This window comes from Pan paniscus, chromosome 8, assembly GCF_029289425.2.
Source record: "Pan paniscus chromosome 8, NHGRI_mPanPan1-v2.0_pri, whole genome shotgun sequence".
Lineage (NCBI taxonomy): Eukaryota > Metazoa > Chordata > Mammalia > Primates > Hominidae > Pan > Pan paniscus.
Window position 1 is genome coordinate 122,480,460 of NC_073257.2, and position 24,412 is coordinate 122,504,871.

The 24,412-nt window shown below is 41.7% G+C and overlaps 1 protein-coding gene across 2 annotated transcripts in view; it reads left to right on the forward strand.

Annotated features, from left to right (window-relative positions):
* The window catches only part of SMC3 (structural maintenance of chromosomes 3), a 37,851-nt gene extending 29,579 nt beyond the window's left edge, over positions 1-8,272 (forward strand). For both annotated transcript variants that reach the window (XM_014346593.4, XM_063607530.1), the window contains exons 19-29: positions 48-200; positions 1,779-1,930; positions 3,294-3,452; positions 4,070-4,177; positions 4,667-4,775; positions 5,284-5,531; positions 5,613-5,825; positions 6,121-6,312; positions 6,472-6,649; positions 6,831-6,937; positions 7,869-8,272. In XM_014346593.4, the coding sequence (XP_014202079.1) occupies positions 48-200; positions 1,779-1,930; positions 3,294-3,452; positions 4,070-4,177; positions 4,667-4,775; positions 5,284-5,531; positions 5,613-5,825; positions 6,121-6,312; positions 6,472-6,649; positions 6,831-6,937; positions 7,869-7,940 (1,691 nt within the window). In that variant the 3' untranslated portion in view covers positions 7,941-8,272. The remainder of the gene's footprint in view (positions 1-47; positions 201-1,778; positions 1,931-3,293; positions 3,453-4,069; positions 4,178-4,666; positions 4,776-5,283; positions 5,532-5,612; positions 5,826-6,120; positions 6,313-6,471; positions 6,650-6,830; positions 6,938-7,868) is intronic.
* The last annotated feature ends 16,140 nt before the right edge of the window (positions 8,273-24,412 follow it).

Below are 24,412 nucleotides of genomic sequence, written 5' to 3' on the forward strand. Positions count from 1 at the left end.
TTGAATAAAAAAGTTGTACAGACCTATTACATATGTTTTGTTTATAGGTGACCAAGTCAGCCATCGGGGTGCTCTAACTGGAGGTTATTATGACACAAGGAAGTCTCGACTTGAATTGCAAAAAGATGTTAGAAAAGCAGAAGAAGAACTAGGTGAACTTGAAGCAAAGCTCAATGAAAACCTGCGCAGAAATATTGAAAATATCTTTTTGTTGTGTGCATAATGATAGATATTGTGGGGGAAGAACTGTGTTTTGGTTGCCATATATAATCTTTTGTTTTTTCACATATTAAAAATTTCTTGTGTTTTAAGTTCAAGAGCTTATGTTTGTTTAGCTTTTGAAGACTAAAAGCTATTTTAATGATTCTTTGCTTAAGTGTTAAGTAGCTAATACCATGAAGTCACTTGGAAGAAAAGAACCCCTAGAACACAAAAATAAAGGTTGTATCAGGCAAAGAAAGAGGAAACTGATCAGTTTGTGAATTGTACAAGTAAAACCTTGGTAGTTTTTTTTTCCCTTCTTCCCTGTTAAATTTATGTAAGCAAGAGATAATGTTTTAAGGAAGAGAGTGGGGGCGGCATCAGTAATGTTACATATTGCTTAGAAGTCAAATATATAAGGACTGGCATTTTATTGTACAGTGGCACAGGCCTGTAGTCCCAGCTACTTGGGAGGCTGAGGCAGGAGGATCACTTGAGCCTGGGAGGTGGAGGTTGCGGTGAGCTGAGATCGCACCACTGCACTCCAGCCTGGGTGACAAAATGGGACCCTGTCTCAAAAAAAAAAAAAAGAAGGTGGCAGGGGAGGGTGAAAAATGTTAGATTTTACTGTCTTGAAGTTATTTGGTGCAGATTTAATGTTAGTGGAAGAAATGGCTGTCAGATAACCAAGTCGGAGTAACCATAGTTTTTTTTTTTTTTTACATAAAAATGGTGCTGCATGAGGAGTGGTTAGTTCAGTTCACAAATGAAACAATTGTATATGTGGATTTTCTTAAAACCACCATGGTGCTTTGGTATAAGAAGTACTTTATGTGTGCTTTCCATTTTGCCACACAAGTTGAAAAATATAGGTACTTGAGCATCAAGAATAGATATAAAGTTAATGATTTTTAACTGCTTCAGGTGAAACTGGCATTTTTTTAAAACTGCAGATTTATAACTTCTGTGCCGTCAGTGCAAGCACAGAAAAAGAAAAATAAGCACCTGAGCTTTGACCTTGCAGGGGTCTGCATATCGCACTTTAAAGAACTGCCTGAATTTGGCAAGATGTTAACACAAAGAGAGTATGGGGAAATACTGAGGAAAAGGAGGATGTTGACAGTGTATACCAGCTGTCTTCCTGTGTTTGATAATCCAGCTAGATTGAATTATTCCACACATGGCAAGAACTCTTCATACATAAACCCTTAACATAGTGCCTTAAGCACAGTAACAGTAAACATTTGTTGAATGAAAAGATATTTAAAAGTATGTAATATTGTTAGATTTCACCTAACCTCCTTTATGGTTTTCCAAGAATTTGTTTTGTATAACTTTTAGTAAAACAGTATACATGTTATTCTGAGAGTGAAATGGGGTGAAATGTTTCAAGCTTCTTTATGATTGAATGCATTTTGGGTAATATAGTTCAGCATTGTTTTGGTCCATAAATTTGAGGACATAAATGTTATTTGGGGGTAAAGAAAAGGAAGGGATACATGGTGTTGTGTCTAAAAAGAATTAAGAACATACGATATATTTACAACCTGGAGATAATTTTCCTTAGCCTTGTATATGGATTAATAATGAAATTGATCAGTTGATGAACCAAATGCAACAGATCGAGACCCAGCAAAGGAAATTTAAAGCATCTAGAGATAGCATATTATCAGAAATGAAGATGCTAAAAGAGAAGAGGCAGCAGTCAGAGAAAACCTTCATGCCTAAGGTTCGTAAGTATATCTTTGGTTATAGATCGATTGTTACAGATTAATAATATGGAAATATGAATCATACATTATATGGGTTATCCTTGAATTTTATGTTTCATTTTTGTTTGGACCCATACTTTTTTTTTGAAGACAGAGTCTCTTTCTGTCTCACCCAGGCTGGAGTGCAGTGGTGCATTCTCAGCTCACTGCAGCCTCCACCTCCTGGGTTCAAGCGATTTTCCTGTCTCAGCCTCCTGAGTAGCTGGGACTACAGACGTACGCCACCACATCCGGCTAATTTTGTGTTTTTAGTAGACATGGGGTTTCACCATGTTGTCCAGGCTTGTCTCAAACTCCTGACCTCAGATGATCCACCTGCCTTGCCCTCCCGAAGTGCTGGGATTACAAGTGTGAGCCACTGTGCCCAGGCTAGACCCATACTTTTGGATATCTACATCTATTTTACCATTCTTAAACCCATGGATACCCAAAGTCTCCTATTGTTGGCACGTTCAAACTTTCCACCTTCATTGAACAAATAGGCATTTGAAGCTATGACATAAGAGTACTGTCTGATGGTCAGTTTTTGTCAGTAACCATTTTTATCTGAAGCACAATGGAATTAGTTGAATATTTGATTCCGTTTTGTCCAGATTGTATTAAAATTAGAAAGCAAACTTATAAGTGATAGTGTGTTATTGGTCTCATAAACTTGACAGTTTTGACAAATCTTTTACTTAGTATAATACTAAAACTACAAAGAGCTTAAAAAAAAAAAAAGATGTGCCTACAGTTGTACCATCCCAACCATATTCTGACAACTTTTTTTTTTTTTTTTGAGGGGGATGGAGTCTCGCCCTATCGCCCAGGCTGGAGTGCAATGGCGTGATCTCGGCTCACTGCAACCTCCACTTCCTGGGTTCAAGCGATTCTCCTGCCTCGGCCTCCAGAGTAGCTGGGATTACAGGCGTGTGCCTCCACACCCAGCTAATTTTTGTATTTTCAGTAGAGACGGGTTTCACCATGTTGGCCAGGCTCGTCTCGAACTCCTGACCTCGTGATCCACCCACCTTGGCCTCCCAAAGTGCTGGGGTTACAGGCGTGAGCCACTGCGCCTGGCAACTTTTTGTTCTTATAATATGCCTGAAGATTTTTGTATAGTTTAATCATGGAATATGATCTGCCCCACCCTGCCCCACCTATACTATTACATCATATTTTTCTTGTTGCTAGAGTCCTAATTACCAAATTAATAGGCACCTAATATTTGAGTTGATATGTGTATATATTTAGCTCAATCAAATATAGATTGTTTTAAAATTTTCACTATAAGTAATACAGTGGCTAATACCTTACTAATAAATGGATAATGTCATATAGCAACGTAGCTTACAGAGTTTGGAGGCAAGCTTGCATGCTATGGAGTCTACCAGAGAGTCATTGAAAGCAGAACTGGGAACTGATTTGCTTTCTCAACTGAGTTTGGAAGATCAGAAGAGAGTAGATGCACTGAATGATGAGATTCGTCAACTTCAGCAGGTAAGTAGACAGCTGACTGGAAAAAGAATTCATTAGTAATTGGCTATTGTGAAAAGGGCCTTTCTTGCTAACTAGGGGAATATGAAAGAACTGAGAAAATATTAAAATGAGGCTTGGACTTTTAATATACATAGGAGTAAATAAGATTTTGTTTTTCTAAACCATTCTAGCTAGGTTAGGATTATACAAGAAATTTTCATTTCCTTAAAATTTAGTTAATTAGCATTACTTATTAGTTGTAAGTATTGCTATGAGTTTGAGCTTGTTAGCCTTACCATATTTATCTTACTGCCTTTACATATTTAATGTTTTGATTAAGCATTTTAATTGATTTTTAAAACTGCATAGATGTAAACTACCAACACCGATTCTAAAAAATGAAAAGCATTTAAAGAAACTGTTTTTGACAGCATGCGTTATAAAAAGAGCCAGCCACAAAAATTTAACATTATGAATTGATAAGAGAAAAATGAAGTATAGGGCTTTTTTGAAGAATATAACATATTAAACTTCATTTCAGCTCACGTGAGCACAAGTACTAGAGAGGACAGCAAATGAGCACCATTCCTGTGTGTGAAATGTACATGCTTATATAGACAACTTTTTCTTAATTCTAGGAAAACAGACAGTTGCTAAATGAAAGAATTAAATTAGAAGGTATTATTACTCGAGTAGAGACTTATCTCAATGAGAATCTGAGAAAACGCTTGGACCAAGTAGAACAGGTGTGTATGTGTTTTTTTTTTTTTTTTTTTTTTTTTAAGGGCTCCTTGGTGGCCATGACCTATTGCAAGTGGTTATATCAGAGGCTCTGATTGAAAGCATGGGCTTTGGGGACAGAAAGCTTAGTGTCTTGTGGGCCTTGGGTTGGAATTCTGCCACCTAGTGTGTGATTTTGGACAAGTCACTATTTCTAACCCTCAGTTTCTTGTGTAAATTAAGCATTATCATATTTGTTTTATATAATTGCTATCCTGACACATTCTAAGTACTTAGTTAATGTTAATATTTTTTCAGTGGTGGTTAGATGCTTAGAAATTTTCTAGTAATTATGTCTTTTTTTTCTTCCCTTTAATGGATACTTCTAAGTATTTGTAATTATATGATGTATTTATATTTTTTTGTTTTCTTGAATGTTTATTCAGACAATAGCCATAGAAAATGTTGGCAGTCATAACATTTGAAACTAATGGAATTTGTATTTTTTGTTACAGGAACTTAATGAGCTGAGAGAGACAGAAGGGGGTACTGTTCTCACAGCCACAACATCAGAACTTGAAGCCATCAATAAAAGAGTAAAAGACACTATGGCACGATCAGAAGGTGAATTTTTATGTAGTAAAATTTTGTTTATATGCATGTTTTATAAAATTGTTTACTACAGAATGAAATGTCCAAATAGGCAGAAGCATATACTAATGATTTTTTGTTTTCCATTATAAACAATGTATAGCAAATGGAATTTAGGAAGTTGACTATAAATAGTAACTTTTGTTTTACTGAAATGTTTATGACAATTTTGAGACCATAAATGATTCATTTTGTTGATAAAATATGAAATATCTGACTAAAGTTTCTCTTATCACTTAGTTGCTAGAAAATAACTATAGTTTATAAGCATTAACATTGAATAATGAAAATTATATATTTGAGTGACTCGTATATACTTCTAATTTTGTACTGACTTAACGTGGTTCATAAATTTTCACAGAAAATTTTAAACACAAAACCTAAAACCTATTTTGGTAGGTTTGATCATAAAAATCTATACTCAACATATAACACTGGCTTTATAGGTATTATAGCCTAATTTTGTTTCCCCCCATCTTAGATTTGGACAATTCCATTGATAAAACAGAAGCTGGAATTAAGGAGCTTCAGAAGAGTATGGAGCGCTGGAAAAATATGGAAAAAGAACATATGGATGCTATAAATCATGATACTAAAGAACTGGAAAAGATGACAAATCGGCAAGGCATGCTATTGAAGAAGAAAGAAGAGTGTATGAAGAAAATTCGAGAACTTGGATCACTTCCCCAGGAAGCATTTGAAAAGTACCAGACACTGAGCCTCAAACAGGTTGGTTTTAAATTTGAAGTCTTGTTACAAATTGCTCAGTATATAAATTTATTTATATGAATACATATTTTCTCTTTATAGTTGTTTCGAAAACTTGAGCAGTGCAACACAGAATTAAAGAAGTACAGCCATGTTAACAAAAAGGCTTTGGATCAGTTTGTAAATTTCTCCGAGCAGAAAGAAAAGTTAATAAAGCGTCAAGAAGAGTTAGATAGGGGTTACAAATCGATCATGGAACTGATGAATGTACTTGAACTTCGGAAATATGAAGCTATTCAGTTAACTTTCAAACAGGTATGTTTCGCTTTGTAGTTAAAACATACACACAGAGGACAAAAGCTTCCAGCTCTTTTCAGTTTGTAAAGATTTTAAAGCTTTTTTCCTCATTACCAGGTGAATCTAATACATGTGAACAAACCTAGCATATAGGTTTACAGTAACTTGAATGTTTTACACAGCCCTTAGAAGGATCTAGTCTGTTATCCTTGTTCTTAAGATTAAAAAATAATTGGTTGCTTTTAAATATTTTACTTAAGTGTTATATATAATTCTAAGCAAAATTTATATTTCAATCTGCTTTTGTTTTAAGGTATCTAAGAACTTCAGTGAAGTATTCCAGAAGTTAGTACCTGGTGGCAAAGCTACTTTGGTGATGAAGAAAGGAGATGTGGAGGGCAGTCAGTCTCAAGATGAAGGAGAAGGGAGTGGTGAGAGTGAGAGGGGTTCTGGCTCACAAAGCAGTGTCCCATCAGTTGACCAGTTTACTGGAGTTGGAATTAGGGTAAAATACCTTTGTATTCCATTTTCCTCAGAGCATTACCGTAATCGAATTTATAGTATCTTTTGCAAATCTGATTGGTGCATTATATGCAAGTTACTTTTGAAAGATGGTGGTGATTCTGCCCTTTAGGATATTAACTCATAATATGTTTATTTTTAGGTGTCATTTACAGGAAAACAAGGTGAAATGAGAGAAATGCAACAGCTTTCAGGTGGACAGAAATCCTTGGTAGCCCTTGCTCTGATTTTTGCCATTCAGAAATGTGACCCGGCTCCATTTTACTTGTTTGATGAAATTGACCAGGCTCTGGATGCTCAGCACAGAAAGGCTGTGTCAGGTACAGTTTCAGTACAGTTTTGGTTTTGTATTTAACAATAAGCTGGTAATATTTGCTGATGTATATATGAAAAAATCAAACTCAGGCAGTTTTGAATTTTAGTAAGAGTAAAGATAGTTGCTTTTTAAATTTATAGATCTGCTGAAAAGAAATTTGTTAAAGCACAATTTTCTTTTTACAGATATGATTATGGAACTTGCTGTACATGCTCAGTTTATTACAACTACTTTTAGGCCTGAACTGCTTGAGTCAGCTGACAAATTCTATGGTGTAAAGTTCAGAAATAAGGTAATTTTATTTTACATTGAGTTTAAGTTTGTATTTAATCAATTATATTTGTTGAATTCTGATTTTATGTTACTTAAATAGTGAAAGAAAACTTAGAAAGTCTTTGCTTATCTGATGTCTTTGTAAAGAAAGAACTTTTCCTTCAAATAACTATGAACTTTAGCAGTATTTTATGGCGTTGCATTGGTTTTATTTTCATTGGCATTAATAAACAATATCTTTCTGTCCAGTCTATTCAATGCTTCTGTAATGCACAGTCTTTAACAATTATATATGTTCATTTGTATAGACTGCATAGCTCTTCCTGGGTGTCTTCCCAACCTTAAAATTCTTGATGAAATAGCAAAGTAATAGAAAGTGAACAAAAAGGTAGTTTAGATGTTTAGGCATGATATTTATTTCTTCAGAGCATTAAAATACATATTTTTTAAATCCATGCATTGAACAAACACCACTGTAAATAAAGGTTTTATAAGTCAGTGCTTCAGAATTATTTTCCTTCATATGTAAAATATAGGTGATAGTCCGGGCGCAATGGCTCATGCCTGTAATCCCAGCACTTTGGGAGGCCAAGGCAGGTAGATAACCAGGTCAGGAGTTTGAGACCAACGTGGCCAGTATGGTGAAACCCCCGTCTCTACTAAAAATACAAAAATTAGCTGGGCATGCTGGCGTGCACCTGTCGTCCCAGCTACTTGGGAGGCTGAGGCAGAATAATTGCTTGAACCTGGGAGGCGGAGGTAGCAGTGAGCCAAGATGGTGCCACTACACTCCAGCCAGGGCAACAGAGCAAGACTCCATCTCAAAAAAAAAAAAAATTATAAATTAAAAAATGTAGTTAAATGTAGTTGATAGGCTGTATATATTTACCCTATACAATGTAAACACTGATGTAATTAACAGATTTTTGTTTTTAACATTTATTCTTCAGGTTAGTCATATTGATGTGATCACAGCAGAGATGGCCAAAGACTTTGTAGAAGATGATACCACACATGGTTAATTGGAAAATACTACCTACTGGTTTGGGAGATGTATATAGTAATATGATTCTCATACCCAGGAACTGTAAATTTAAACCTAAATATTTGGCCAATAGTTTTCAGACTTAAAGCATCATAGTCCTTTTATATTTGTCTTTGTATTTTATAAGATACTCTGTAATGTCATGTTTGTACTTACAGTTTAAGAATTTAATTTCCTGTACAACTTTTTGTAAAATGTTCTGCTCCTATTTTAAATGTTTTGAAACATGCTAAATATTCTTTCCTAATTATTTTATCACTTATACTACCTTTTTTATAGCTTCAATTAAATAATCGGTTTTATGACTAATACAGTGTTTTATGTGGCTTTTCATTTGTCATAGTCTCTTCCAGTGAGAACACTAATCAGATTGGATGTAAGGCCTCATTTTAACTTAATCACCTCTTTAAAAGACCTGTCTCCAAATACAGTTAAATTTGAGGTATTGAGGGTTAGGACTTCAACATGTGAGTTTGGGAAGGGAAGCACAAAATCAGCCCCTACCATGGTATATTTATCATTGATACATTACTATCAACTAAGCTCAAGATTTTATTCAGATTTGACTAGTTTTTCCACTAAGGCCCTTTTTCTTTTCTAGGATCCCACAGAGGATACATTACATTTACTTATATCTCCTCTAGTCTGTGACAATTTCTCTGTCATTGTTTATCATATCTTGACAATTTTGAAGAATATTCACATATTTTGTAGAATGTCCCTCAAATTAGGTTTGTCTAATATTTTTCTCATGGTTAGATTGGAGCTCATACCACAGAAGCGAAGTATTCTCATTACCTCATATAATAGTACATATTATTAACATGTTTTATCACTGATGTTTACCTTGATCACCTACCCAACATTGTACTTGCCAGGTTTCTTTGTTGTGAAGTTACATTTTTTCCCCTTTCCATACTACTCTTTTCTTTGAAAGTAGGTCTTTAAGCACTGGGGGTCTCCTGTGACCCTGGAAAACTACCTCAATAGTCCTCGTAGCTTTTTGTAGATTCTTTGAGATTTTCTACATAGACAGTCATGTCATTTGCAAGAAAGAGGCAGTTTTATTTCTTCCTTTTCAAATATTTACCTTTAATTTCTTTTTCTTGATTTCCCCTGGCCTGAGTTTATACTGGTTATCTGCAGGAGAATTTGTTAGGAGCTACTCTTCCATCATTGGAAACCAGAAATACCTAAAGAGATACTTTTAAAATAAAGAAATAGTAATGGGACTTTAAATTGAATTTAAAAATGTGAGTTTACTTTGGGTTTTCATTTTGACTGGCTGAATCTTTAAATGTTCGGTGTATTATTTATACTTTGTAGCTTTGCTATAACATAACTGATCTATAATAGAGAATTTGGTATATGTTCTATCTATGACTCCATTCAAAGGGTTACGTAACTATAATATCTTTCTAATATTTCTACCATTTTTCTTACACATTTACCCAAGAATTTTTCTTAAACAACTACCTAAGAATATTCATCATGAATGCTTGGTGTATAGTTTACGATTTGTAGAGTTGCTCTGATATGACCAACCCCTTATAATACAGAATTTGGTGTAAGGTAAGTTCCAGGATTCAATTCAAGGGATGTTACAAACATAGCATCATTCTAGAACTCCTTAATATTGTTCTTAAGCATTTCCCCAAGGATATTAGTATAATGAAATGCCAGTAAATTTATAACAATAAAGCATCTAAATAATGAAACAAAATTTTTGTAAAAGCCTATATTCTTTGTGATATCTTAGTCATGAATTAATTCTAATGAGACTGAATAGAAAAATGTGACAATCCTGAGCATGCTTAACCCAGAAACTTAGAGGAAGGACAGACATTTACCCAAGGAGTTAGCCAGTGATTCATAAGAAAATCTATGCTTCTCTTTGGCTGGATAGTCCTTTCCTCAGAGTAGTACTGATTCTTCCACTTGGAGATTTTGTTAATACTGTTACAAATGCATTACATTCACCATAGTGGAATTGAAGAACATATATTTTAAGAGATGGTGGGGGGGTCTCATCCCATCACCCACGCTGGAGTGCGGTGGCAGGATCACAGCTCACTGCAACCTTGAACTCCTGGGCTCAGGTGATCTTCTGCTTTGGCCTGCCAATGTTAATATTTTGGGGCATTTCCTTCAAATCTTCATAAAAAGTTTTGTGGTTTATGTTTATTCTAGGTGTATAATTTTATATCTTAGATTTTTAATTTAGTAATAATATAAAATATTCCTGTTTTAATGCTTTGGAAACAAGATTTTAATAGTCATATACTATTCTGTCAAGTAGAAGTAGCATAATTAAATATCCCACTGGAGGCTTAGATCGTTTTCTTTTGGCTAAAGTACCAAAAATGAATTAAAAAACAGATCAACATTTTTATACACAAAACTCCCAACATTTAGGATTATTTTCCCAGCGTAGATTCCTAGAAGTCAGAGTGTGAATATTTGTAAGGATTTTTGTATACTCTTTATGCTCTTTTTGAAAAAAATGTAAAATATGAAATAGTATGTAGGTTAAGGATTTGTCTACTCAAAATTAGTGAAATAGTAATTTTAGAAAATGATGTAATTTATAGAAATAATTTTACTGTGAATAATATAGTCAGTAGAAAAGGGAGAAATAGAAAGGGAGGATTTCTTTTTTAAAAGTAAGCAATAGGCGGCCGGGCACGGTGGTTCACGCCTGTAATCCCAGCACTTTGGGAGGCCAAGGTGGGTGGATCACGAGGTCAGGAGATCGAGACCATCCTGGCTAACCTGGTGAAATCCCGCCTCCACTAAAAATACAAAAGATTCTCCGGGCGTGGTGGTGGGCGTCTGTAGTCCCAGCTACTGTGGAGGCTGAGGCAGGAGAATGGCGGTAGCCTGGGAGGCAGAGCTTGCAGTGAGCCTAGATCGTGCCACTGCCCTCCAGCCTGGGCGATAGAGCGAGACTCCATCTCAAAAAAAAAAAAAAAAAAAAGCAATAGCAAACGGGTCTTTGGAAATATTTAGTTAATTCTTAAAAGGTGTTTCTCTTTTAACAACTATCTAGGCCAGGCGTGGTGGCTCGGCGCCTGTAATCACAGCACTTTGGGAGGCTGAGGCAGGCGGATCACTTAAGGTCAAGAGTTCAAGACCAGCCTGGCCAACATGGTGAAACCCTGTTTCTACTAAAAATTAGCCGGGTGAGGTGATGCGGGCCTATAGTCCCAGCTGCTTGGGAGGCTGAGGCAGGAGAATCATTTGAATCTGGGCGGTGGAGGTTGCAGTGAGCTGAGATCGCACCACTGCACTCCAGCCTGGGAGACACAGCGAGACTCCCTCAAAAAAAAAAAAAAAAAACCAAAACTCTCTTAATAAAAGGACTAGTACTTTGATTCAGCTTCCCACAAAGGGAGAATACCAGTGTTTAAGTAAAGTGAACAGTATTCAGATTTCACTATCACCCAGCAAATGGTCTTACACAGGATACAGCTTCCAGTTGTTGGGTGCTTGCCACAGAGGTGCAGAGATTATGTTCTGTCTTAAAGATTTAAGAAATCATTTTCTTAAAAATTCTGCTAGGTATAGTGGTTCATACCTGTAATACCAACATTTTTAGAAGCTGGAGCAGGATGATCATTTGAGCCAGGAGTTTGAGACCAGCCTGTGCAATGTAGTGAGACCCGATTTCTACAAAAAATTTTAAAACTAGCTGGGTTTGGTGGCTACACCTGTAGTCCCAGCTACTTGGGAGGCTGAGGTGGAAGGGGTCACTTGAGCCTGGGAGGTTGAGGCTACAATGTGCCATGATCATGCCACTGCATTCCAGCCTGGCAACAGAGCAAGACCCTGTCTCAAAAAAAAAAAAAAGTGTTATATTTACGAAATAATATTCATTCTGTATCTTTTTACTTAGGCGTATCTCCTTATCCTGGAACACTGATAATCCAGGTTTGTGTATTTATGCTTAGTCTGCTATCTTAAATGGAGGGAAGTGCAAATGGAACCAGTTGCACATTAATGCAGTTTAAATGGTAACAGCAAAGTGTTAGCCTGCTACTTAAAAGTTAGGAGGATCTTTCCTTCCCTACTTGGTATTTTTTTCTTTTTTTTTTTTCTCTTTTTTTTAAAGAGAAGATAGGGCCTCACTCTGTCGTTCGGGCTGGAGTGCAGTGGTTCAATCATAGCTCACTGCAATCTCCAACTCCTGGGCTCAAGGGTTCCTCTCAGGGCACCTTCCCAAGTAGGTAGCTAGAATTACAGGTGTGTGCTAACACACCGGCTGATTTCTGATTTTTTAAGTAGATGGGGGGGTGGGGGGGTGGGGGGGGGGTCTCACTTTGCCCAGGCTGGTCTCGAACTCCTGGCCTCAAGTGATCCTTGGCTTCCCAAAGTGTTAGAATTACAGGTGTGAGTCACTGCAGCTGGCCCTTTTTTGTTTTAAAATTATATGTAATTAGGTGGAAATTATCCTCTCCTTTTGTGTGAAGATTGAACAGTGATATCCTTGTTTCCTTAGTTTTATCTTTTGGAAGAAACAATTCTTTTCATCCGGGAAAAGTAAGAACAGAATCTGTTTCAATTGCCTATTGCCTAGAAGTGTTACAGCTTTTATTTTGGTCACATTAAGTAATTCTTGATAAAGTGGTTAACATTTCTAGAAGGAATATTATTTTGGCAAGAGCTCAGATTTCACAAAACGTGTCTTCTTAAAAATGGCTTTCGGCCAGGCGTGTTGGCTCACGCCTGTAATCCCAACACTTCGGGAGGCCGAGGTGGGTGGATCACGAGGTTAGGAGATCCGGAGCATCCTGGCTAACACGGTGAAACCCTGTCTCTACTAAAGATACAAAAAATTAGCCGGGCCTGGTGGCGGGCGCCTGTAGTCCCAGGTACTCGGGAGGCTGAGGCAGGAGAATGGCGTGAACCTGGGAGGCAGAGCTTGCAGTGAGCTGAGATTGTGCCACTGCACTCCAGCCTGGGCGACTGAGCGAGACTCTGTCTCAAAAAATAAAGTGGCTTTCATATCTACACTTTTTCTAAGTTAGGACTTTGAAGGATATATTTAGATCCAGAGATACAAAATTTTTTAGTTTAATACCTTAATTTTATAGACGAGGAAATCTGAAGCCCAGATTAGGTAAGTGACCCAAATGAATAAATGAGCACACACAGCTTAATAACCCACAGAGCCAGAACGAAGTCCTGGCTTTCCTTCGCAAGCAGGACAGACTCTAATACATTAGCTCTTTTTTTCTCCCAAGTTAACTATGAAATGGGAGAGAGATAGTACAGTGTTGATTGATCCTCCACATGACACAGAGAAAACAGATTTTAAGGGCACAATTCACCATCTCTGGTTTTCTTTGCCTTTTGCCTCCCCACTCCTCCTATTTTCTTTAGACTGCACTTATTTAGGTACACTCTGATCACTTATCTCAGTGTCCTAGGGGGACTGGATTACTCCTGGCTGCCAGTCTTCTGCATGAAAGATGCCAGCGTTGCTCCATAAATCTGCCACCATGTGGCACTCACTCTCCCCTTCCTAGACACAGAGTCTCCTGGGTGTAAGAGCCCTTGTGGCAGCCAGTAATTGCTCAGGGACATGAGGCAGCCTAGCGATTAGGTTTGCAAGAAGCACATGGATTTATTTCCTCTCTCAAGTCCTCACATTGGTTGGTATAACTCTATTATTGGAAAGAGACATTAAGGTTTGAATGTTATCTCATGGATACTTGTGTGTTCAGATCAGTGCCTGGAAAGTTGATTATCAAACATTAAAGTGTACAGTGATCACAAGTCCTGCTTTGGCTTTATAAATATACACCTAAAATTATTCAGTAATTAACAATGATGGCGATAAAGGCTGGAAACATGGAACTACATATGGGTGGAAAAAACCCACCACCATAGAAAATTGAAGGACATGGGTTTAAGGCAAATCATTTGGGACTAAGTTAACAGAGGCAGTTAAGGTATAATGTACTAAAGGTCCCTGACACTTCTGAGGCAGAGGCCTTTGCTAGGAGAGGTCTTCAAACACAGGAATCTATCGTACCACTTCAGAATTAGAAATGATGGCTGCAAAGGTAGATAAGGCTGAGGCTTTCTTCATCACTGGGCTGCTGCTTTGTCTCCCAGTAATTACTTCACTTTTTTCCCAGAGCCACTAGAGGGGGCCCTTGACACATGCCAACCCCTCCATTTTTTCAGTCTAGTTTTTCAAACTCTAGTTTCTTAGAGTAGAGTTCCAGGAGCAATGAGATGGTCAAGGTGTGATATTCTTGAGATTTCTCTGTTGCAAGAGTTTGAGCTACGTGTTAACTGCAGCTCAGTAATTGGATGCTTTTAGCCAAGGTACCCAGTGCTTGCAACAGGTTGGATTGCTGCTTAGAAAGGTATGCAGCAGCTATTTAATGGGATCTTGTTAACAAAATTGCAGTCTGTATTAGGGTTCTCTAGAGGGACGGAATAGGATAGATGTATATATGAAGGGTAGTTTATTAAGGAGTATTGACTCACATGATCACAAGGTGAAGTCCCGCAATAGACTGTCTGCAAGCTGAGGAGCAAGGAAACCAGTCAGAGTCTCAAAACCTCAAAAGTAGGGAAGCCAACAGTGCAGCCTTCAGTCTGTGGCTGAAGACCTGAGAGCCCCTGGCAAACCACTGGTATAAGTCCAAGAGTTCAAAAGCTGAAGAGCTTGGAGTCCAATGTTAGAGGACAGGAGGCATCCAGCACGGGAGAAAGATGAAGGCTGGAAGTCTCAGGAAGTCTGCTCTTTCCATCTGCCTGTTTTATTCTAGCTGCACTGGCAGCTGATTAGATGGTGCCCACCCAGATTGAAGGTGGGTCTGCCTCTCCTAATCCACTAACTCAAATGTTAATCTCCTTTGGCAACACCCTCACAAACACACCCAGCAACAATTCTTTGCATTCCTCAATTCAATCAAGTTGACAATATCAACCATCACGGTCCTTTCTTGCAGTAGCCCTACTTGTTTCTCCTCAGAGCAGTTTTTTCCTCTATCTTCATATAAACCCAGAAGAGGTTGTTCTATTATAATTTTCCTCATTTGCTCTGTCTCTAACCTGGCATCCCTTAATTGAAACAGCTTCACCTATTATGTTGCTTTTCAGTTTATCATTTTTAAGTCATCTCCCCAACAAGACACTCCGAATCAGCGTCTCTTATGTTCTTTCACAGAGTGAAGGGAATACTTGCTTCTTGTTAGAAATCTTATTAGAATCCCTGTAGCCTTGCGATTATGTGGCTGTTATGTGAGATTATTATGTGCTTTAGGATTGTTCCAGAAGTCCCATTTCCCTACTGCTTAAGAATAAAGGGTTCATCCCCATGGTGAGCAGGCATGTGGGAGCCCACACATAGCCCTGCCCCTGTACCTCAGCACAGGGGTCACACAGCAGGCTAAATCTCATCCTCTGAGATGCAACATCTGCCTTGACACTGATGGGAATGCTGGCATGACCGTGGAGCATGGCCTTGTGATGGACAGAGCTCATCTCATTTGTGAGATTCTGAGAAACCTCAAAAAAGAGAAACCACTGAAGCTGGTGCCAAATAGGTCTTCTCAGTGATCCTTGCCTTTTGGTTTTTCTTTTTCTTATGCACATGCTTCTAGGCAGGGGGTCTGTTCATCTAACTTCTGCCCTTGGCTAAGTAGATGAAAAAGAGGGGTTCATTGATTTCAAGTAATTTCTTGATCCCTTGGGGCAGAAGGATTACAGTCTTTCAGAGATCGTTTCTTTTTGTATATCAATGTATGCACCTTGTGCATAATAATTACCTGCTAGCTACCAGATGGGCGCTTTTATCGTCTCTCTTAAGGGCAGCGACTTTGAAGTGGGTGGTGGTAACCCCAGTTTGCAGAAGAGGAACTAAGTTTCATGAGGGCAAAGTAACTTGTCTAACAATTTCTGTTGGAAAGCAGTGGAACTGAGAGTAGAGTCCTGGCTTATCTTAGTCCACCAACCTCTCTAGCTGCCATTTAAAAATTCAAAATGAAACCAGTGCCAACACTTGTAGACAGACCAGCCACAAGGAAGGGCAAAAAGCACCTTTGAACCAGTTGGTTTCAGAGCTGTCTACAAATCTGGGGTGTATTGTTTCCTGCTGTCTCCATCCTCACACCCTTGGGACGCCATGCCACAAAAGCAGGAGGCTTTGTTTGAACAAGATCCTGGGTGATGGAGGCTCTTTCAGATGGCACCTGAGGAGGAGCCGCAAATTCAAAACCAGGAGCCCCTTTTCTCGCACTGTATGCCCCACGTGCATCTTGGCAGAGTAGTTGCCAGCTGAGTGCCTTTGATTCTGCTATTCTCTAGCAGTTAACTTTCAACTCCTCTCACCTGGCCCAACCCTAGTCTCTACTCCCAATTTTGAAAAGGAAAAGACTAGTGGAGGACTGGTAGTGGGAGGACTGGGAAAGATTGCACGCCGAGCACTACCACTGCCCTGTGCCTGTTCCTGACCCTGCCGCTTAGCACTCTGCTTTCTCACAGGAGCCTGGCCCAGCTCTGCTTCATCTGCCCACTCTGAAGAGCAGGATTGTGGTTCTGCCCCCAAGCATTTCATTTCTCTTTTGGGTCTCACATCCAGTTAAATGTGTTTCACTTTGTAGTTTGTAGGTATAAGAGGGTTTTTTGTTTGAGAAAGAGTCTTGCTCTGTAGCCCAGGTTGGAGTGCAGTGGCATGATCTCAGCTCACTGTAACCTCTACCTCCTGGGTTCAAGCAATTCTCCTGCCTCAGCCTCCCAAGTAGCTGGGATTACAGGCTCCTGCCACCATGCCCGGCTAATTTTTGTATTTTAGTAGAGACGGGGTTTCACTATGTAGGTCAAGCTGGTCTTGAACTCCTGGCCTCAAATGATCTGCCCCCCTCGGCCTCCCAAAATTCTGGGATTACAGGCGTGAGCCACCACACCCAGCCATAAGAGGATTTTTAAGGAGACACTTGGGACATTTGACGTAGGGAGGTGTATTAGTCTATTCTCACACTGCCATGAAGGGAATACCTGAGACTAGGAAATTTATAAAGAAAAGAGGTTTAATTGACTCACAGTTCCACATGGCTGGGGAGGCCTCAGGAAACTCACAATCACGGTGGAAAACACCTCTTCACAGGCTAGCAGAAGACAGCCTAAACACCCAGTGAAGCGGGGGGGAAGCCCCTTATAAAACCATCAGGTCTCGTGAGAACTAACTCACTATCACGAGAGCAGGATGGGGCAAAACCACCCCCATGAATCAATTATCTCCACCTGGTCCCTCCCACGAGATGTGGTGATTATGGGAACTACAAGATGGGATTTTGGTGGGATCACAGAGCCAACAATATCAGAAGGGATGTGGATGTTGACAACTCAAAACAGTTCCAGGTAGCCAAGCTGTCAGACACATTAGGGCAGGTGCAGGGGTAACAATTGGTCGCAAGGCTAAAGGCTCTGCAATGTGTAAGACACACACCTTTTCTGTGCCCCTATACTCTATTTTAGCTCCAACAGACTTAGGTCTAAAGAACGTGCAAGGTCAGAACTCTCTTCCTCTTTTTTTTTTTTTTCCTTGCTTCTAGGGGTCAGAAAAAAACTCATTTCTGAATCAACCCTGTGCTTTTCCCCAGTTATTTTCCTGTCACTTTAAAAACAAATACCCATTGTCTTCTATTATTTTAGAGTGAAATGTCCCTTTAAAACCCTGTACTCTGTAAGTTCTGTGCTGGGGCCATGCCTATCTGTTTTTGTTTTGTTTTTCTTATTTTTACCCAGTGTTTGTCGAATATATAGTAGCTGGCACTTACTGAGCACTGACTATGTGTCAGGCTTTATGCTGAGTAATTTCTGTTCTTTGTGGCAGACAAACCTCACAACAACCCTGCAAGAATTACTGTTCTCTGCATGTTCCAAAGGAGTGGACTACACCTTAAAGAGGTTATTACCCATCATGGCCATGCAGCTGTAAGTGGTGGAAGCCAGCTTCACCGCAGGCCTCGTCCACCTCGGAGGTCCACAGTGACGCGGAGCCTCTCTGGCAATGAGTGAGTGTTCCACCTGTGGTAGGCTAGCTCCCACAATACCCTGGCTGCTTCGCCCCTCAGAGACTGCCCCACAGACGACTGCCGTCTTCACCATGGTTCTCTTTAACTAGATTCTACCCATAGAGAAATGAGGAATGGGTGCTGGAGAGAAGCTGCACTCTGTGGAGCCCAGTTCATCTGCCCCCCATCTCCCCACCCCGGGGTGAACCTAGTGGTGAGGTAAGATTCTGGAATAGCCTTGCCAGAACTTTGTCTAGAAATGTGTGCAGAACCCAGCGTACTATCTTGTTAGCAAACTGGAGAGGTTCTAATCTTAACCTACCCAGTCCTTGCCTCATTATCAAATTCACTTGAAAGAGTGATTTTTCTAGTCTCTCCCCTTGGAGATTCTACACTGGATCTCGGGCAGGGCCCAGGAGGGCCACAGGTGAGACCTGCTAACCAGGGAAATGTATTGACCTCAAAAAGTGGAGTTAGGTGGGCTAAAATTTTGACCTTTGGAAAGGATGGTTTGTGAACCTGGGAGACGTCCTTTTTGAGGCATCTATACAAAAGAAAGCAGCAGAGATTTTTTGTTTTGTTTGTTTTTATCCAATGAGGAAAGTGGAATTTCTCTTTGGTAAATAAACAGTGGCACAGCAACTGGGTATAGAGGGGAGTCTCTGAAACTGGCAGAATTTTAGACAGAAAGGCCCCCAAGCTGGAGGGCTGGGGTTACAGAGATGAGTGAGCCAACGTCTGCATCCTGACCAGCCGCAGTAATGTGCTACTGCCCCATTTTACTTGGGGCTATTAAGCTCATTCCTTTCTTGAGTGGAGAGTAATTTTAAACCAGTCAGTTTGATTCATCAGCCTCCTCATTAGAAGAAACCTGAAGCTCACAGCTGATGAGTCTGTGCCAGCAGCAGCTCTGAGGGTGGGACTTGCTGGTAATCACAGCCCTGGTGGTGCAGATATGCTGCTGGGGGGCCTTATGGCTGCTCCTTGCCACCTGATACTGTCCTTGTACCAGTGGTTTCTAGGGTGCTTCTGTTAAAAGCTGCTGTGGTCACACATGTGGTCACACATGAAGTGTGACCAACTCCATAGTTGTCTCCTCTAGCCCAGCCCACCAAGAAAAACCCTAATGGTCCCTGCCCAGCATTCAGAACTCAGACTTGAAGCATCCCTGATCTCTGAGTCCACACCAGGCCCTGTTCCAGTAGGAAGCCCCAGGTCTGGTCAGTCTGTCACAGGCCTCATTATGATTCAGCTTGCCTTCCAGAAGGCTTCCCACCCTGCTGCCTTCATTCCTGGACCTGAGGAGCTGCTCCTTGCAGTCTACCACCTTCCATATTCACCCCCACCTCCTTCAAAAAACTCGTATCACCAAGACTTCTGGAACGTTCCTTTTACTACATGAGAATTTTTTTGAGGTTTCTTTTCTTTGAAACACTCTCTCATAGAGACCAGACTTCCTCATCCACCTTCTCTCTCAGGTTTAGGAAGAGGGACCAATGAGCTCCTGGCTTGGTGGCCACTTTGCTTGACCACTGTTTAGCCATCACCTCTTCCAGTTCTGTCTGCTCCTCTCCCCTGCCTCCCCCACACACCTCCACCCACCCCACATATTCCCACCAGCATCCTCAGCACCATTTACTCAGGACACAGGGGCACTTCCTGCCTTAAGCTCAGTCTTCTTCTCCACCCTACAGCCTGTCATCCTTCACAGTGACTTCAACCTTCTTCCTCCCAATTTCCACCCTCAGAGGTCCTCTCACCCCAATTCTGACATCCTCTGGAAACTTGAGATCAGCGTTGAAGCATAATTTTTGCAAAGTTGAAATCATGATTCTCATACAGGCTATAGTGAGAATTTGTCAGGGACTTATTAACGAGGGAACCAGCAGGATGACAAAAGTTGTCTAGGACATTAACCTTTGGGCTTATCTTTTCTTTTCTTTCTTTTTTTTTTTTTTTTTTGAGATAGAGTCTCACTCTGTCGCCCAGGCTGGAGTCAGTGGTGCAGTCTTGGCTCACTGCAACCTCCACCTTCCAGGGTCAAGCGTTTCTCCTGCCTCAGCCTCCAGAGTAGCTGGGACTACAGGTGCCCACCACCATACCCAGCTAATTTTTGTATTTTTAGTAGAGAGGGGGTTTCACCATATTGGCCAGGCTGATCTTGAACTCCTGACCTCGTGATCCACCCACCTTAGCCTCCCAAAATGCGGGGATTATAGGTGTGAGCCACCATGCCCGGCTCTGGGCTTATCTTTTCTAGCAGACAAGAGTCACTTCCAATTTACCAGCCTCTATTTCCCTGTAAGTTAACATCTCATTTACAGAGTCTGGGTCTAATCAGTAGAAAACAGTGGGTCAATTGAAGCTACTTTCCCCTGGAGAGTCAGATGACCCTTAGAGGGTCTGTTGGACCATGCTCTAGTGTGGCTTTGAAAGAACATCCAGTGAGCTTGTCATGTCTTTCCAAGTATTAGATACATTTCCAAAACATAGGAAGCTCCTCTGACCACCCACTTCAGGCCTCAGAGCGTGGCCATGAGGAAGGCAGCTCATGGACTCTCAGGGTAGAAGGCAGGCCTGATAAGGAGCAGCTCAGGTCAAGGTCCATGTGTGTGTGGGATGGCGGGAAGGAAGGGAAAGTGTACAGGGAGTGGGGTTAGGGACCTGCACCATAGGGACGAATGATAGATTTGGGGAGTGACTCTTTGGTTTTATTCAACAATCATTTGGTAAGGACCTGAAATATAAAAACCTGTAAGTTTGATGCTTTGATTAACCAGTTTTTCTGATGGGAAAACTGATTAGGAACAGGGTCGAGCATGGTGGCTTATGCTTGTAATCTCAGCTACTCAGGAGGCTGAGGCAGGAGGGTCACCTGAGTCCAGGAGTTCAAGACCAGCCTGGGCAAAGTGAAAAAAGTCTCAACAAAAAGTTAAAAAAAAATTATCCAGCTGTTGTGGTACACGCCTGTAGTCCCAGCTACTCGGGAGGCTAAGGCAGGAGGATCCCTTGAGCTCAGGAGTTGGAGGCTGCAGTGAGCCCTGATTGCAACACTGCACTCCAGTCTGGGCAACAGAGCGAGGCCCTGAGACTCTGAGACCCCATCTCTGAAAATAAAAATAGATTAGGAAAGAGTCACCAACTAAGCGGGAAAGACCAGTATTACCAGGCCTATGTGGGAGCTTCCACATCACTCCACACACTGACCCAACTGTGTGGGAGGCCGCTGAATGGGTGGTAGAGGTGACACTGGATGTGTGTGTGTGTCAGTACACACTGAACACTGAAGTGGGAGGTAGAAGGGACACTCTGTGTGTGTGTGTGTGTGTATTGTGTATAAACACACCCTGAGTGGGAGGTTGAGGTGACACTATGTCAGCATACGTATGTGTATGTGTGTGAGCACACACTGAAGTGGGAGGTAGAGGAGACACTCTGTGTGTGTGTGTGTGTGTGTGTGTGTGTGTGTGAGAGTGAGCGCACCCTGAGCGGAAGGTAGAGGTGGCACTGTGTGTGTGTACATGCTCATGCACTGGATGGGAGGTAGGAGGTGACTTCCTCCAGCAGCAGGTGCAGAGCCCAGGCCTGGTGTGGTCTGACACATCTAAACAAAGGCAACTGCAGGATTCCACACATCCTCACTGCAGGGCCCTCATTCCTGTCCCTCTTCAACACCAGCTGCCTTGGACCCCAGGGAATGAGCTCAGCAAGCGGGGGCCACAGCAATGACAGCAGCTGGCACGGCCTTTGACAGATTTGTGCTCCAGCTTTAGCACTGTTCCCAGGAAGGATGGGTCTCTGCCCTCCTGTGGACTGGAAGGAGGAGGAGGAGGAGGTAGGGAGGGGGGGTAGTCTGGGGCTTGTAATTGGATAGGAGGCTGTGATGGTGGCAGCTGTGGCAGGGGCCTGAGGAGGGGGCTTGGGTGGGTGGAACGAGGTTGGGCCTGGGGTTTGGACTCATTCATCACCCTGGAGGCAGCTCTCCTGGGCACTGGAACTCTCACCCTCACGTGTACTCCAGAGTCCCTCATGTCACCCACACAGCCTGTGCAGGCATGATGTCTCCTAAGTGGGGAGAGCCCCAGGAAGCACCCACTCATCGAGGGAGACAATACACATAGACTCTGGAAAAAGGCGTGGGTTTTGAGTCTCAGCTGTGCAACTTGTTAGTTGTGTGGTCTTGGGCAAGTCTGTTAACCTTTGCCTCCATTTCCTCTCTGGTAAAATGGAGACATCACACGAAACTATCTAAAAAGGTGGCTTGAGAATTATGTGTGAATAGAGTGCCTTGCACGCAGTGCTTGCTATATGAGACTTAGGTTTAGCTTTTTGTGCCAGTTGGCAGCCAGGTTACATTTGTAATATTTGGGGCTGGGTAAGTTTGCATGTACTCACTCTGGAACGGGCTCAACAGCAGCTCCTGAAGAGGGAAAGTTTTCCTACAGTTATTTATTATTGTGTAACAAACGTCACCAAAACTCAGGTAGATTAAAACAAGCACCATTTGATTGCATCTTAGAATTTGAAGATAGGAAATCCAGGCAGGACTCACTAGGTGATTCTTTGCCTCACATGGCATTAGTGGTGGTTGCCTAAGTGGGATGGAGAGGGCAGATGGACTGGAGGGCCCAAGACGGCATCGCTCCCGTGTCTGGTGTGTGTTTAGGGGAAGTGAGAAGGCTGGACTCAGAGATGCTGTCAGCCAGAGGCCTGCAAGTGAGTTCTCTGGCCTGGCGGTCTCAGCGTGGCTGGACTTCTTACATGGAAGCTCAGGTTTACAGGAGGGAGTGCTAACTAATGGCTAAAGTAGAAGCTGCTAAGCTGCTTATGACCTAGCCTCGGAAGTCCTAGAACATCACTTCCACATCATTCAATTTGTCAGGTGAGGTACTAAGCCCAAACTAGTTTCAAGCAGAGTGGAATTGGGCCCCACCTCTCCATGGAGGAATAGCCATGATTTTGCAGCCGTCTTTAATCTACCACAGTTACCCTCAACAAGGATCTTACAAAGTATTTCTCTGCATAGAATATTTCCAGGGCCATCTTGGGAGAGAACTAGATCAGAACTAGATCAGCCGTCAGGAAACCTGGTGTTTGAATCCAGCCAACCATCACTTTGAGCTCCCATTACACTAAAGACCCTATGCCTGATGCTGGGAACATGAAGGGAGGAAAGAGTGTGCTCCTGGTTTCTAGATCTCTGCCTGGACTTGCTTCTAATGTAGTGACCTCAGGCAAATCATATCCCTTCTTGGTGCCCACTTCCCTAGTGAGTAGGACAAGAAGGAGCATGGATTTGCTGCCCATGAGCCCTTTCCTAGCACCAGAGCCCTGTGAGGCTGACTGGCACTACTGGGGAAACAGAGAGACCTCCCTGGCCTCATGTCAACTTTCCAGCTGGTTCCAGAGGTGTCTATGCACCTCTCATCTTTAGCAAAGTCAGAGAAAAACAGCTTCACAAAGCTCCACAGGGAAGAGGTAACCTGGTCTGCCTAGAAGATTCTCAGCAGGACTCCTTTAAACTGCCAGCTCTCCCAGAACTCTGGAAGAATTGGATATACAAAAAGGGAATTCCTGGCCCTTTCTCAGCAACACTGAGACATAAAGCCCCACTTGCTCTGTGAACTCCAGTATGTTGAGGAATGAGATTTGCAAGTCTGGCTGAGCCAAGGTGTCAAGGGGGAGAGCCCCAGGCCATGTGGAGCCCCTCTACTCTCTGGCTGTACACTGATCTCCTTGCCTGGAGAGGTCCCCAGAGCAGGCAGTCAGTCCAGATGGGGATCTCCAGAAGGCTTAGCAGACCACCAAGGCCCCAGCCTCTCCCCTTCAAGACCACCCTGGAGTCTCAGATCCTCTGGGTATCTATGGGCCAGGGGATACCCAGTGAGGGAGTAGGGGAGCCAGGTTCTGACCACCAGTGGAGGAGGTGGGGGAAGGGAGTGTAGGCAGAGTGCTCTGGCCTGGAGCCAGGCTGTGGGATTTGCAATTATCCGGGGGCCTGTAAATACTTGGAGCCGCTTTTTAATCTTGAGGCCATGAGTAATTGAGCCAACTGTGTGTTGTATCCTACAGCTGGGCCCTGCTTCCTCCCACTCACAGACACACACACATTTATTTACACCTGTTACACACACACACACACACACCCCATTTAGAGAGAGAGAAGTACCTTGTATGGAGTGTTTATACTCTGTGCTAGCTGTGCGTTAGGTGCTTTTCGTACAATATCTCATTTAATTGTTACATCAACTCTGTAATGTGGGCCCCAATATCCCCATTTTGCAGAAAAAGAAACTGCCCCAAGGGGAGGTAAAGTAACCTGCCTAAAGATCCACAGCTCATAAGTAGCAGAAAGAGGACTTGAGCCCCTGTTCCCCTCCCTACTAGCTCAGGCCCTTCCATAGGCTCAGTCCAA